This window comes from Triturus cristatus, chromosome 7 (assembly GCF_964204655.1).
Source record: "Triturus cristatus chromosome 7, aTriCri1.1, whole genome shotgun sequence".
NCBI lineage: Eukaryota > Metazoa > Chordata > Amphibia > Caudata > Salamandridae > Triturus > Triturus cristatus.
In genome coordinates this window covers 1,823,775,217-1,823,790,444 of record NC_140590.1, presented here as the reverse complement: position 1 = coordinate 1,823,790,444, position 15,228 = coordinate 1,823,775,217, and the positions used below count along the sequence as shown (strand labels likewise).

The 15,228-nt window shown below is 47.4% G+C and overlaps 1 protein-coding gene across 27 annotated transcripts in view; it reads left to right on the top strand.

Moving 5' to 3' along the window:
- Positions 1–15,228, top strand: part of LOC146813293 (uncharacterized) — a 455,769-nt gene that overhangs the window by 110,364 nt on the left and 330,177 nt on the right. For 25 of the 27 annotated variants that reach the window (XM_085620134.1, XM_085620124.1, XM_085620128.1 and 22 more), the window contains 2 exons: positions 12,213–12,251; positions 14,698–14,736. In XM_085620134.1, coding sequence (XP_085476260.1) covers positions 12,213–12,251; positions 14,698–14,736 — 78 coding nt within the window. The remainder of the gene's footprint in view (positions 1–12,212; positions 12,252–14,697; positions 14,737–15,228) is intronic. The other 2 variants (XM_085620133.1, XM_085620117.1) reach the window with 2 other exon arrangements.

Genomic DNA, 15,228 nt, shown 5'->3' with positions numbered 1-15,228 from the left:
ATGAACAGATTGATGGATTGATGAAGATCGATATCTCCTGAGGGTCCGTAGGGGACAAGGAGGGAATGAGGAAATATGAATTTTAGGATCAGTTATGTCCCCTATCTTAGACCCCAACGGCTCCATGTATATGCTACAAGTACATGTATGTTCCCTCCAGTTCTAGTTATGAAGACGCAAATACATGTGCGTCCACCGTTAACATGTCCTCTTTCAGATCCGCCATGAATGGGTCGGATATTCCGTTCCTAAGTATGAAAGGCCACCGACTTTATGTGGTTCACTTTCCCCATTTTACAGTTCAGGCGAGTAGGCCCTGAATCCTGTCACCAAGTCTTTTCTTGCCTTTTGTCTCTGAAAGCTACGGCCTGAGCCTGCATCTGTATCCATGAACTTTGTCCTATTCCTTGCGCGGCTAACGGTGCCTGACTCGGCCTGTTTGCCTGCCAAAAACTGTATTTCACCTTCAAGATTATCTGCTCCGCTCCTCATCCAATGCATTCCTGTCTAGTAGTTTAGGTAAACATTCTTTCAGCTACCGAGCGAAGGGCCCGGCCTTGCTGTCTTCGTGCAAGTAATTCATAGCCCCTGTTACCATGGAAGATTCCTGCCCCCTCGCATCTCACGTAGACACTTAGACGCTTGTACACGCACTAACAGTCAGTATAGAATAGATTTCGTCCGAGAGACCTTTCCTTTTGGATAATACAGTTCCCTAAACACAAGATATTAGATATGATTTGGGATTAGGTTGACCTGATCCCCCAGACTTCTGTCTCCACATGTAGAGCTAAATGTCAAGTCCCCTTCACCCTCTAGTTGCACGTCAATCACACGTCATGCGGCTGCGCGCGCATCTCTGCCAAGTATTTCTGCTGACATTGCAGGATTCTCCTATGGATCCACCCACTTGTGACATCATGTATAAATGACGTTTCTAGTTTACGCCTGTATGTCCGCCTTTTTCCATTACGTATGTATCTTTTTATCTGTCTTATCAACTGTTACGCCTCCTGCATTTGTCTCACTGTAATGCATATCTTATAAAACTGATTACCTGTCAATAATGTATTGCCTTCCCTTCCTGAACCCTCGAGGTGATGGAATATGATGCCTACAGTTCGAACTGTAATTCCTTTGTAGAGGAATAAAGCCCTTTCAACCTCTAATACCACGGATTCTGCCTCTTATTTTACTGAGTTATTCTTACTAGATTTTACCGCATCAAAAATAGTATAGGTAATTAAATATTTACCACAGAGTGGTTAACCGTATCAAAGGCAGCAGATAGGTCGAGGAGAATGAGAAGGCATGATTCACCTTTGTCGAGTGAATGATGAATGTCGTCCACTATATTGAGTATGGCAGATTCTGTGCTGCAACCTTTTCTAAAGCCAGATTGGAGTGAGTCAAAGAGGTCAAAAGTGTTGATGTGATTATCAAGTTGGAGTAGGGCACGTTTTTCAAGGGCTTTGGAGAGAAGAGGGAGGTTAGAGATGGGTCGAAGGTTATTTGGTTTGTTGGCATCTGCGTTACGATTTTTGGGAATGGGTGTGATTTGACCCAGTTGGAGGGAGGCAGGAACACACCCTGTGGCCAGGGAGGAGTTAATAATGGTGGTCCAGAAAGGGGCAATGATATGTTTTAGGTCTTGGACAAGTTTCGGGGGCAGAGGGTCTTTGGTGTGGGAGGATGGTTTTAACTTAGAGATGATGTTGTAGACTTCATGTTCGGTGACAGGGTGAAAATTATGTCAGGAGGCATTGTTTTTTAGTTGCTGAAGGAGAGAAGGGTTGGGTTTAGGAGGGAGGGAACCGGATGACAGATGCGCAGGGACAGGTGGAGGATTTGAAGGGGAAGGAGATTCGGGAGAAATGTCATACGAAAGTAGTGTGTTAGGAGAAAGCGGATTTAAGATGAAGGATTGGTCTATTTTGGTGATTTTATCAGAGAATAACTTTGCAATTTCTTTGCATTTCTCAATAGAGGCCGTCAACTTTTGGGGGGCAGATGATGTTTGATTTTTGACGATGTTGAAAAGTTCTCTAGGTCTATTTTTGGCCCTATCAAGCTGAGTGCGGAAGAAGGTGGACTTTTCATTGAGGATGTGTTTTTTGTAGTTGGACCTAGCAGATTGGAGGAGGGCTAGATGGGAGGGGATGGGTGTTGCCTCCAAGTTCTTTCAGAATGTCTAAGGGAGCGTGTTTCGTTGTTGAGATCAGGGTTGAACCAGGATTTGGAAGGTATGTTTCTTTGGGTTTTAAGTTTGGGGGGCCACTTGGTCTAGGACCTCGGTACCTGATTTATTATAGTGTTCAGTGAGGGTGTTGGCATTTTGGGAGAGGGGAGCTAGCAGGAGTTGGGTTTTGATTTTCTTTTCAAGTTCGCCGGGTGGGATAAGATGAAGGTTTCTGGTCAGTTTCTTGTGTTTGATGCTTTTGGCGTGGATGGGGGGGGGGGCAGTAGTATTGATCTTGTAGAGGATGAGATGATGGTCAGACCAGTCGATGGGGATGATGCTGGAAAGGGAGGCCAAATCATGATTAGTGATGATGGCATCAAGAGTGGCCCCTTTGGAGTGAGTTGGAGAGTGCCATATTTGTTTAAGGTCACTGATCTCCAGAAGATTCAAGAGGAGATTAGTTGCAGGGTCTTTGATGTAATTCCAGTGGTGGTTGAAGTCTCCAAGGAAGAGATTTTTAGAGTTGGAAAGTGAGGATTGGGTGAGGAAGTTGGAAAATTCCTCTGCGAAAGGAAGGGATTCGCCAGGAGGATGGTAGATATTATGTAGGCGAATAGGAGGGGCGCCCTGCATTATAAGTTCTGCCCCGAGGTATTCAAAGGTGATGGGGTCGGTGTTCTTAACAAGCGAAAGTTGAAGTTGGTTTTTAAAGATGATAGCTAGACCTCCTCCAATTCTATCTAGTCTATCTTTTCTGAGTAAGGAGTAACCGGGGGGGGGGGGGGAGAGTAGGTCAAGGATGGATGTAGAGTGGTCGTTAAGCCCAGTTTCTGTAAGGAAGGCGATGCCAATATGATCACTGGGGATAGATTCAGCTATTTCTGTCGCGTGTCTGACAGCTGAGCGGCAGTTAACTAGCATGCATGCAAGGGGTTTCTGGTTGTTTATGGGGGAGGGAAGGATTGGATGGCAGAGAGTTGTGGTGGGGGCTGTGGGAGATGGGGGAGGAAGGGATTCTGCTTGTCCCCAGGATCACAAGGATGGTGGAGAGGGGAGGGCATGGTTGGATAGCAGTAAGTTGTGATGGGGGTCTAGGGTAGGTGGGGGAGGAAGGGATTCTGCTCGTCCCCAGGATCACAGGAATGGTAGAGAGGGGAATGGGGGGACGATTGCATAGTTAGGGAGGAAAGAGTTACAGGGGTCGGAGAGGTCAGAGGGGGAGAGGTGGTACGTGGCACGGGGGGCCTATGGGAACAGTTGCAGCAGGGGACGGTTCTCCAATGTTGGAGTTTGGAGGGGTTTGGTGAGACAAGACTTGGGGAAGTCACGTGGTTTTGGCGGATTTCAGAGGAGAGGGAGTTAAAATCTTTCCTGAGTTGAGAAAGTTCGGACGACAAGTTCAGAACATTGAACTCCTGAGCTGGGAGAGTTCAGAAGACAAGGATAGTACCTCTCCCACTACAGGATGTAAATAGGTAGGTTCCTAAACAGAGGGTAGTTTCGCAACAGGGTGACGCAGAACAGGGGCTTACACAAATCATACATGCAATTGAGTGAGAGCTGCTTTATTTTCTGAGGTCCACTTAAAGGACATGCCATTACACAGCAGATGGGTCATGGGATATACTGTGGAGGAAAAGGACCTGATTTAGATGTTGTTGGCATGGATATTCCATCGCAATGGAGATGAATTATCCATACTTCTAGGACTGTGCTCCTCCGGCCATAGTTATATGTGGGAGGACATTTCTTTTAATCCCGGTGGAAACTAATTTTTCTCCGCTGTGATTAAACCCTTCAACAGCCCTATGGAGTAAGGCCCATCGTAGGCAGACCTTTATCTCCTCCCACCTAATTTAGATGGCCGCATCAGAGGTTAGTTTTCACTGCCTGTCACCCCCAGGAAAATTCTGGTGGAAATAGGCACAGAAAGCTGCTAAATGCTCCCCCTACCATGTGAGATAATTCATAGTGTGATAGGAGCATTTTCTGTTCTAGTTTAAAAAAAAATCCTGCTTCAGCATTTTCTTTTTGAAAATAACAAAGAAAACAGTTTGATGGATGGTCAATTTTACGGAGCCATGCTCCAAACTTTAAAAAGCATTGAAAGATTCCTGCCAATGCATTAGACATTACTTGGCGGTCATTGCTAAATTTGGCGGGCAAAGTAGTCTTCGTCTGGTGGATGTTAAATCCTCTGCTAGACCAGCGGATATTAAACTGTCCCGAAATTATAAATTGGGCCCAAAGTCTCTAATGAAAAGTTTGTGAATACTAAAATGCTTTGCAAACCCTTTGCTAATTTGTGAAGGTCATTGTACTATCGCTTTCACCTTGTTATCATTCATTCAGATTGCATTTGTACTGATGACATAGCCTAAAAATCCATCTGATTTACACGAATGAGTAATTTTTCTAATTTTGCAAAGAGACAATTTATTTCTAATATCTCAACTAGCACTTCCACATGATCCACGCGTTCCTGCATGGACTTGGAATAAATATGGATATCGTTTATAAAGATGATACAGAAGACGTCTAAATAGCCTCTTAGAGATCCAATTTCTTGAATATGAATGCTCTCTTAATTTGATCCAGATGTACTGGTATCAAAAGCAATGAGTAACGATTTTTTACTGTTACTCTGCTTATTGCTCTGTAATACAAACTTGCAGTTCTACTCTATTCTTGGGTACAAAGAAAAGAGGAGAGGAAAAGGGTGACTGAGAGGGCCAGATGTAGCCAGTGGCTATGTTCTGCTTAAGATAGGTCTTTAGATGTGGGTTTTAGGTTGGCTCACCAGGGTATATCCGACTTTAGTGTATCGTGCCCTGGTAATAAATCTATGTTGCAGTCGTAATTGCGTTGTTGGAGAAGTTCACGGATCTTTTGCTTATCATAAACACCCTGATAATCTGCATAACATTCTGGTAGGGTTACAACCGAACACACCTGAGCATGCTCACTTACATAAGTCATTTTGGTGGATCTTCAGTTTCTTTAGAAAAAGAAATATCAGGGAAGCAATTTTTGTTACAGAAGTTTATGTATAACTGAACCTATGAGCGTATGGCCCAATATAGCAAAGTTTTATGTAATGTTAACAATGGTGTCCCTCAGCTGAGTTTGAATTGTGGTGCATCAATAAGGTCAAATCAGATGCGTTTGAGAAATTTCATACCTACTTTTATAAGCATGTTTTCAGTATGGTAGTGCAGAGATCTTGACATTAGGGCAAAGCCATAACTGCCTTAACAGGCTCAGGAATATCTTTCTTAATACAGAGAATTTATGGTTTTCAGGCATATTTGTGGTGTTGCGGTCTAGTCCGCAGCGCGCACGGCGCGTGACGTCACCGGACTTCCGGCGGCGGCCATTTTAGGATCGGCATTAGCGCGCCGATTTGAATAACGATCGGAGCTCCGGACCGGCGCTCCTGCTGTGAGTTGTATATCTAGAATAAATCCTTCAACCCTACCAACGAGAGTTGTCTTCTGTGGGGGGGGGAGGCACACCATAGAAGGAAGGGACAACATTACAATGGCGACGAGGAGGTGAAACGGCCCAGCGCTGCCTCCATAGTGTGTGCCTCGCGGTCAACACGCCATCTACACCCACGGTCACCACCCCGACCAGCAGGAGCGCGGCAGTGTCTCGGAGGGAAGAGGAGGGCGCGCATCTAGTCCGACGGGTCGCACCCGAGCCCGGTCCCGGACAGCAGCAGCCCAGCGGCGCGGAACGGCGCCAGGGAGAGTCCGCGTGGTGAAGCGCCCACACACACCGTGGCGGGGGTCACAGGGCGACACGCGAGAAGCGGCAACTCCGACCGAGAGGACGACCCAGGTGAAGGCAGCCCCGACAGCACCCGGGGGTCGAGAAGCTCGAGCCCAAGACCGCGGCGAACGGAGGCAAGGAGCAAGATGAGTGCCACATCGACAGGTTTGCCAAACCCGGTACCTTTCCTCACGAAAGCAGGGGTTCCGGATATGCCGTGGGAGGATTGGAAGCCGTATTTCTTGAATTTCTTGTTCGCGTTAGAGGAGGAAAGCGGCGCAGAGTTCCCAAGCACGCGCAGGAAGAGGATTCTGCTACACCATTTGGGTCCTGCTGGCCAGAGAGTGTACGACGATCTGGTGAAGGTGGTGCGGCCCACGGCAGACGATAATGTGTTTCAGCACGCGATCGACGATATGGACGCCCATTACCGCCCGACCGTATGCGTAGCTGTCGACAGGTACAACTTCTACCACAGAGCGCAACAGAAAGGGGAAACGATTGATCAGTATGTGGCGGCATTACAGAAGCTTGCCCTAACGTGCAAATTTGGAGCCTTCCAGGAAGAGTTGATCAGGGACCAAATAGTAATGCACGCAGCGAACGCGTCCATCCAGGACAAGTTGTGGGCTAATGGAGACGAACCCCTTAAGACAGTGGTAGCCATGGTGAAGAAAGCAGAAATGTCCAAGAGGTGCGCGGAGACAGCAAAGAAGGACCGACTCCCAGAACAAGCAGTGTGCAGGATAGAAGATAGGAAAAGCCGCGAGAGACAGGCGGCAGAACAGCACAACACGCGACAGCACAGGAAGCCCGTGACCCGGGGCGCGAAACAGCAGACACAGGGACAAGGGAGCACCAACACGTGCTACAGATGTGGCAGTGAAAGACACGCCGCCAACGACAAAGGGTGCCCAGCGTTCCGAGCTAAGTGTGCATACTGTGGTCTGATGGGTCATTATGGAAGAGTGTGACGAAGGAAAACGCCAAGGCAGCAAGTGAAGTACGTAGCACAGGAGTTGTGCAAGGAGGAAGAGCAGGAATGCCAAGAGGACGACGAAGAGATCCTGATGATTGAAGACCAGATCCTAGGGATCGACGGCGCGGTCGACAAGAAACCGAGGTGTGACATGACCATCGGGGGAGTAGGAGTCACCATGGTCGCCAACTCAGGTTCCCCCTACACGATCATAAAGAAGAAGATATGGGAGGAGGACTTCGCGCCGACTAACACTCACCAACTGCGTCCAACGGACATCCATCCGGTGACATTCACCGGGAAACCCATACCCATGGTAGGGTATTGCCCCCTAACATTTGAGTTCAAGGGCAGAACGTGCGAAGGAAAGCTGTACGTGGCAGAAAAGGGACCATCGGTGTTGGGATGGAAGGATCAAGGGAAGCTGGGAATAAAGCTGAATCCGGGAGGCCGTGTACAAGTACTCATGATGGAAGAGGACCCTGGAGTGGGAGCGAGGCAGTGGAAGGAGGAGTTCCCAAAAGTCTTCAGAGACGACATAGGGAAGCTCACCAAGTTCACGCACAAAATTAACCTCAAGGAAGGAGCCCGACCGGTGTCCCACAAAGTGCGAAACATCCCGTTCCGCACCAGAGAGGCAGTATAGGAGGAACTGCAGAGGTTAGAGGACAACGGGATCATCGAGGCCATAGACAATGCGGAATGGTTGGCCCCCTTAGTAGTGGCGCAGAAGCCGAACGGGAAGGTGAGGTTGTGTGTAGACCTCAGAGAACTCAACAAAAACATTGTGGTGGACAAGTTCCCGCTTCCCCGCATCAACGAAATGTTAGCCAAGACCAAGGGCGCCAGGTGGTTCTCCACAGTAGACTTGACGTCTGCGTATCACCAGATCGCACTCCACAAATCGTGCAACCACCTCACATCTTTCATAACACCGTTCGGGTGCTACAAATTCCTACGGATGCCGTTCGGACTTGCCTCGGCAGCGGCGGTCTTCCAAAAGTTGATGTACCGCCTGTTCAACAAGATGGAGGGAATCCAGTTCTTCCAGGACGACATCTTGGTGATGGGCGCCTCCAAGGAAGAACATGACCGGAGGCTAGCAGGCGTCCTGACAGTACTAGAGCAGAACGGGCTCACGGCCCAGTGGGACAAGTGCAAGTTTGGACTGGAAAGTGTCACGTACCTGGGGCACGAAATCTGCCAGGAAGGCATAAAACCCAAAGCCTCCAATGTAGCAGCCATCAGGGATGCACCCACACCCACAAGCAAGGAAGAAGTACGGACATTCTTAGGGATGGCTGAGTTCTACAGCAAGTTCGTATCCCACTTTGCATCGAAGACATACCACCTGAGGTCGATCCTGAAAGACAAAACAGTGTTCACATGGAAGGTGGAACAACAGCTGGAGTTCGAGGGGATGAAAAGAGAAATTTGCGAAGCCGTACCCATTCAAGGGTTCGACCCAGCAGCTCCCACGACCCTGACCACAGACGCGAGCGACCGAGGCTTAGGAGCCGTGCTAACGCAAAGGTCTGCACAAGGAATGACGGCAACGATCAGCTTCGCGTCCCGCACGTTGGCAGAAAATGAACGCAAATTCAGCGTGATCGAAAAAGAAATGCTAGCCGTCGTGTGGGCAGTGGAAAGGTTCCGACAGTTTCTGTGGGGAGGACGGTTCCTCTTACGAACAGACCACAAACCCCTGGTAAAAGTTCTCACATCCAACGGCCATGAGCACGCTACGCCAAGGATCGCAAAGATGACGCTGCGACTCCTCGACTACGTGTACGATGTAGAGTACATCCCAGGCACCAGGAACCGCGTGGCGGACTACCTGAGCAGGGCGGCTGCAAAGGAATCAGCAGAGGCGCAAGACGCAGAAAATTGGGCAGAGTACGCAGTGGCGTTCATGGGCGATCACGAAAAAGCCATCAGCAAGCAGGAATGGGAAGAAGAGTACGGGTCTGACGAGAAGGTGAAGGCAGTCAAGACATATGTGACGCAGGGGTGGCCGGAGAAGAGGTTACTCGGAGAAGAACTCAAACAATACTGGGAAGTCAGGGAAGAACTGTCGCTAGGGGACAACCCGTGTTTCCTGTTCCGGAGCAACAAAGTGGTACCCCCGTTGGCACTGCGACCCAGAGTGGTGGCCATTGCACATGAAGGTCATTTAGGAATCGTGAAAACGAAGGGAAGAGTAAAGGAGGATTATTGGTGGCCTGGGTTGGACCTTGCCGTGGAAAGGCACGTCAGGACGTGTGAGCAATGCAGCAACGCAGACAAGACGCAGAAAATGCTACGTCCACCGCTGGGACACTTCGACTGCCCGGAAAACCCGTGGGAAGAGATCTCTATAGATGTCCTGGGCCCCATACAAGACGCCAGTGGTAACCAGAAGTACCTCACCGTGGTCGTGGACAGGTACTCGAAGTGGCCAGAAGTCCATGTGGATGAAAACGCAGAGACAGATACCATCTTGGGATTCCTCACGGACGTGTTCATCAGAGAAGGGATCCCCAAAGGAATTCTCAGCGACAACGGCCCACAGTTCACGTCGACCAAATGGGAGGCCTTCATGGACAGAAACGGATAACAGTCAGGCGCACGCCTGTGTACCACCCTGCGGGGAACGGAGCAGTAGAGAGATTCAACAGGGTGATAATGGGGTCAGTGCAAGCGGCCATCGGGCAGGGAGCAAGCTGGGAGAAAGAACTCAAGCGCCTGCTATGGGCTTACCGGATAACTCCCTCGTCCACAGGCTACAGCCCGTTCCGCATACTGAGGGGAAGAGAACCGTTTACCCGAGACAATGTGGCCTGGAAGAAGCTCACTGTGCAGAGTCATTGGTCTCCAGCAGTGGTGCGCAGGAACTTGGAGAAGGCGCAAGCCGTGTACACTAACTACTACGACTCAAGGCATAACACCAAGGAAGTTGCCCTGGAGAAAGGAGAGTGGGTAAGGGTGAAACTGCCGACACCGGGAAGGAAGGGGGACAGCAAGTTCACGCCCCCATTCCAAGTGGTGGAACCCTATTCCACATCAGCCTTACTGAGTGACGGGAAGATATGGGCACAAGATCGGATGGCAAGATGTACCAGGGCCGATGAAGCTGAGCTGAACATGGAGCCGGACAGCAGGGCAGGAGCCGAGTCCACACCGGCGGGAAAGGGGGAGAGTAGGAGACCAGATGGAGAAGCAGGAAGCGTTCCCAAAAGAACCTGGAGTCCAAGAGGTGGAGGAGCCGAGACTCCAGGACTAAGTGTCCGAGAGACAGAGTTGGGTGGTCTTGAACCACGAGAAGCGAGTGGGGAGGCGATCCCGAGTGGGGGGAGCAACACCCCTACCGCAGGCGCAGGTAGCAGGAGGACACGCTGCGGGAGGAGAATAATGCTGCCACGAAGATTCGAGGAGTTCAGCCTGGACCACAAGTAAGACTGTTCTGGTGTGAAGGTGGGACTGAGACTGTTGTGTTTGTAAAGGAGGGAGATGTGGTGTTGCGGTCTAGTCCGCAGCACGCACGGCGCGTGACGTCACCGGACTTCCGTCGGCGGCCATTTTAGGATCGGCATTAGCGCGCTGATTTGAATAACGATCGGAGCTCCGGACCGGCGCTCCTGCTGTGAGTTGTATATCTAGAATAAATCCTTCAACCCTACCAACGAGAGTTGGCTTCTGTGGGGGGGAGGCACACCATAGAAGGAAGGGACAACATTACAATATTCTTCATCTATAAAGTGTCCTGTGACACCAGAATCCAATAAGGCAGGAACCTTCACTTGTCTTCCAGTATTTAAAATGAAGACAGCTATAATAGTCAAACGTGCCACAGAGCTCTGGAGGGTATTTGCCAAATAGGCCCAAGATGCAGGAAGCAATAATCTTGGACAGGGGACTTATGATAAGTCTGAGAGAAGTTGTTTTCTGACTCTGGTCCATCGTTGGGCCTGCTCGTTATCACTATAGCTTGATCCTTTATTGTTGGTTTAATTTGTGCTCCCTTACCTCTTGCTGTACAATCCCTAATAAAATGACTGCAACGACTACAATACATGCCTAGCTTAAGCTTCCTTCTCTTTTCCCTCTTTTCAAGTGACAGAGGTCCTCTAATACTGTTTACTTGCATAGGTTCTACCCCGTTTGATTTATTTGCATCTTCACTTAGAGGTTTGTAAGTCAAACAACAATGTTACACTTACAGTTTCTTCTCTTAGAATCGATGATCTGGTTCTGCAGTCAGTTCTATCAATTCTTCTCAAAAACATCATAAAGGTTTCTACCTGAGCCACAGCATGTTTTTTTCTCCTCTGAGACCTTGATAAAAGAAGGATGCTCGCTTTTCAACTGGCCACAATATGTCTGCTGAAGTTGGGTACGTGCGTTAGTAGGTCTTGAGATCCTTTTCTCAGAGTCAGTAACTCTTTATTCAGAGACGAGGAATGAGTTTTCCTATCAAATAACCTTTACATTTCACATCAAAAAATTCTTGAATATGTACAAGATTAGATCATTCTTTTCGATTAAGGGTATTGACCAACTACCATCTGTTAAGACTCTGGCACTAATCTGTGATCTTTATCTGGGAGGAGCGACGCACACATGCCAAGAGATTTATCTGTCTTCACCACCTCCCTGGACCAGCCTAGCATAACTACACATTAGCCGTTACAAGGAATGTAGGGAAAAGTGGGTAAGAAAACAAGGAGAAGAAAGAAGAGCGAAGAGTGCTAAGTCCTGCTATTCCTAAGTGGAGAATGAGGTATTGTCTCCTTTGGGACTTGCGAGTGCTTGTTGTCACTGCAATTTATAAAAATACGTTAACACCTGAGCACCTGTGGAGTGAGTCCCACAGCCACCTATTCTTGACCAACTATTCCTATTTGTTGACCTAACTTCCAATCCCCCCCTTTACTGCATTAATTTCTGTGTCGATGTTGGATCAGGTACTCAGTTTGTTCTGAAAGAGATCACAAAACAATTAAGAACTTGCACTACTCTCCCTTAAAAGCCAAATTAGATGTTCCCCTTTTCCTCACACTGCGATCCCAGACACTCGTTCTCTCTTTGAGGGTTTTTTAACTACAATCCTTAGTGTTATGTCACATTTTAAGTTTCAGGCAGTTCCTGGACAGCTTGCACACTGAACTATAACATCACACGGTACTGTGACCCTGCTTGCAGTGGAATACTTGTGTTCTACAACTGTTCTGTAGTTTGCTAGTTTCCTCTATGGCTCACTTGACTTTTAATCCTTATCCATGTCTTTTCGTTCTACAGGGCTCCTGAACTCTCTGATCCCTTCGGACCAAGTTGACGGTAAATTAAAATCTTCTAATCAAATGAGCATGCTAATAAGCGTCTGCGCCGTACCTTCTGCAAGTGACTACAAGTTCCTACTGTAGTGTCTGGAGGGATTTAGGGTGCCCTCATCTAGATGTCTGCTGTGTCTTCTGACTGCATGGTTCCTTCCCAAAGGAGAGAAAATAAAGCTTGTCTTGGTTTGCTTGTTGGGAAACGTGGCTGTTTTGCATTGGAAATGTAATTTACTTTGGTTGATAAAGATTGTGAATTCCTCGTGGCCAGCTACATTTATTTGTGGTGGCTGAACCACGTGAATCGGAACTAAGAGTTACACAAGAGAGTGTGCAGAGTAGAATTAGGCAGCGGCCCCCACGTAGGGTAGAAGAGTGTCCTGAATTTGGTGAAGGGGGAGTTTAATTCCCTGACTCATGAAGCAGAGGAGGTTGGTTCCAGGGTTTTAGGGTAACTCCTCTATCAGATTTTGCCTTCCCCTTTTGTGACAACCCTGCTACTGTATGCACAGTAACCACACATTTTCTTGGTTCTCCTGTCTGGAGGCTTGGTCCTCTTATTGCAAGGCTGTAATTATTTCTAAAATAGTGGTTAAAACCCTGTTGGTGTTCATTACTCAGGTTAGTCGTAACTAGGTTTTGGCTATCTGTCAGGTTCCTATTAAGACAGGTTTCAACTATTAGAGGTAATGGATGCACTAACCTGTCGTCCACTGACCCAGTAGGAGCGATGAACAAAAATATTGTCACCTCTGCCCAGCTGCTTTATCTAGGATGGATGCTCATGGGCTCTAAATCCCAAAAGAACACAGAGGGTTTGGGGGAAGAAATAGGGCCCTGTGTGACTTGTGCAATAGAGCATTGCCTCAACTCTGTCCGTCTTTGGTGGGCCTCTGGCTCTATGCCAGGTAACCATCGGAAGAGCCCTCTCTTCCAGTTTAATCTTTCTCAATTGTCTGCAACAAAAAGTGGCCTTGTCAGAACAGCCCCACAGACTCTAAAATGCAACAGCTGTACAATCTAATAGCACTACTTCAACATTCTCATTGAGCTCACCTTTTAAATAGTTTTCTCATTGATTCAAGGTTACCTCAATGTCCCTTTGAATTGAGGGTTCTGAGTTTGTGAATTATTAAGATTTTCAAACATTTTTCCACTCAAGTTCGCTGCTCTATACTGCGGCTTTCTCTCACACTGTCTTTGTGACTGCAATGACTACAATACATGCAGAGCTTAACCTTCCTTCTCTTTTCCCTCTTTTCAAGTAACAGAGGTCCTCTCATACTGTTCATTTGCATAGATCCTACTACGTTTGATTTATTTGCATCATCAGTTAGATGTTTGCTAGGTCAAACAATAATATTACACTTACAGTTTCTTCTCTTAGAATCAATGATCTGGTTCTGCAGTCAGTTCTATCAATTCTTCTCAAAAACATCATAAAGGTTTCTACCTGAGCCACAGCATGTTTTTTTCTCCTCTGAGACCTTGATAAAAGAAGGATGCTCGCTTTTCAACTGGCCACAATATGTCTGCTGAAGTTGGGTACGTGCGTTAGTAGGTCTTGAGATCCTTTTCTCAGAGTCAGTAACTCTTTATTCAGAGACAAGGAATGAGTTTTCCTATCAAATAACCTTTACATTTCACATCAAAAAATTCTTGAATATGTACAAGATTAGATCATTCTTTTCGATGAAGGGTATTGACCAGCTACCATCTGTTAAGACTCTGGCACTAATCTGTGATCTTTATCTGGGAGGAGCGACGCACACATGCCGAGAGATTTATCTGTCTTCACCACCTCCCTGGACCAGCCTAGCATAACTACACATTAGCCGTTACAAGGAATGTAGGGAAAAGTGGGTAAGAAAACAAGGAGAAGAAAGAAGAGCGAAGAGTGCTAAGTCCTGCTATTCCTAAGTGGAGAATGAGGTATTGTCTCCTTTGGGACTTGCGAGTGCTTGTTGTCACTGCAATTTATAAAAATACGTTAACACTTGAGCCCCTGTGGAGTGAGTCCCACAGCCACCTATTCTTGACCAACTATTCCTATTTGTTGACCTAACTTCCAATCCCCCCCTTTACCGCATTAATTTCTGTGTCGGTGTTGGATCGGGTACTCGGTTTGTTCTGAAAGAGATCACAAAACAATTAAGAACTTGCACTACTCTCCCTTAAAAGCCAAATTAGATGTTTCCCTTTTCCTCACCCTGCGATCCCAGACACTCGTTCTCTCTTTGAGGGGTTTTTAACTACAATCCTTAGTGTTACGTCACATTTTAAGTTTCAGGCAGTTCCTGGACAGCTTGCACAATGAACTATAACATCACACGGTACTGTGACCCTGCTCGCAGTGAAATACTTGTGTTCTACAACTGTTCTGTAGTTTGCTAGTTTCCTCTATGGCTCATTTGACTTTTAATCCTTAACCATGTCTTTTCGTTCTACAGGGCTCCTGGACTCTCTGATCCCTTCGGACCAAGTTGACGGTAAATTAAAATCTTCTAATCAAATGAGCATGCAAATAAGCGTCTGCACCGTATCTTCTGCAAGTGGCTACAAGTTCCTATTGTAGTGTCTGGAGGGATTTAGGGTGCCCTCATCTAGATGTCTGCTGTGTCTGCTGACTGCATGGTTCCTTCCCAAAGGAGAGAAAATAAAGCTTGTCTTGGTTTGCTTGTTGGGAAACTTGGCTGTTTTGCATTGGAAATGTAATTTACTTTGGTTGGTAAAGATTGTGAATTCCTCATGGGCAGCTACATTTATTTGTGGTGGCTGAACCACGTGAATCGGAACTAAGAGTTACACAAGAGAGTGTGCAGAGTAGAATTAGGCAGCAGCCCCCACTTAGGGTAGAAGAGTGTCCTGAATTTGGTGAAGGGTAGTTTAATTCCCTGACCCAGGAAGCAGAGGAGGTTGGTTCCAGGGTTTTAGGGTAACTCCTCTATCAGATTTTGCCTTCCCCTTTTGTGACAACCCTG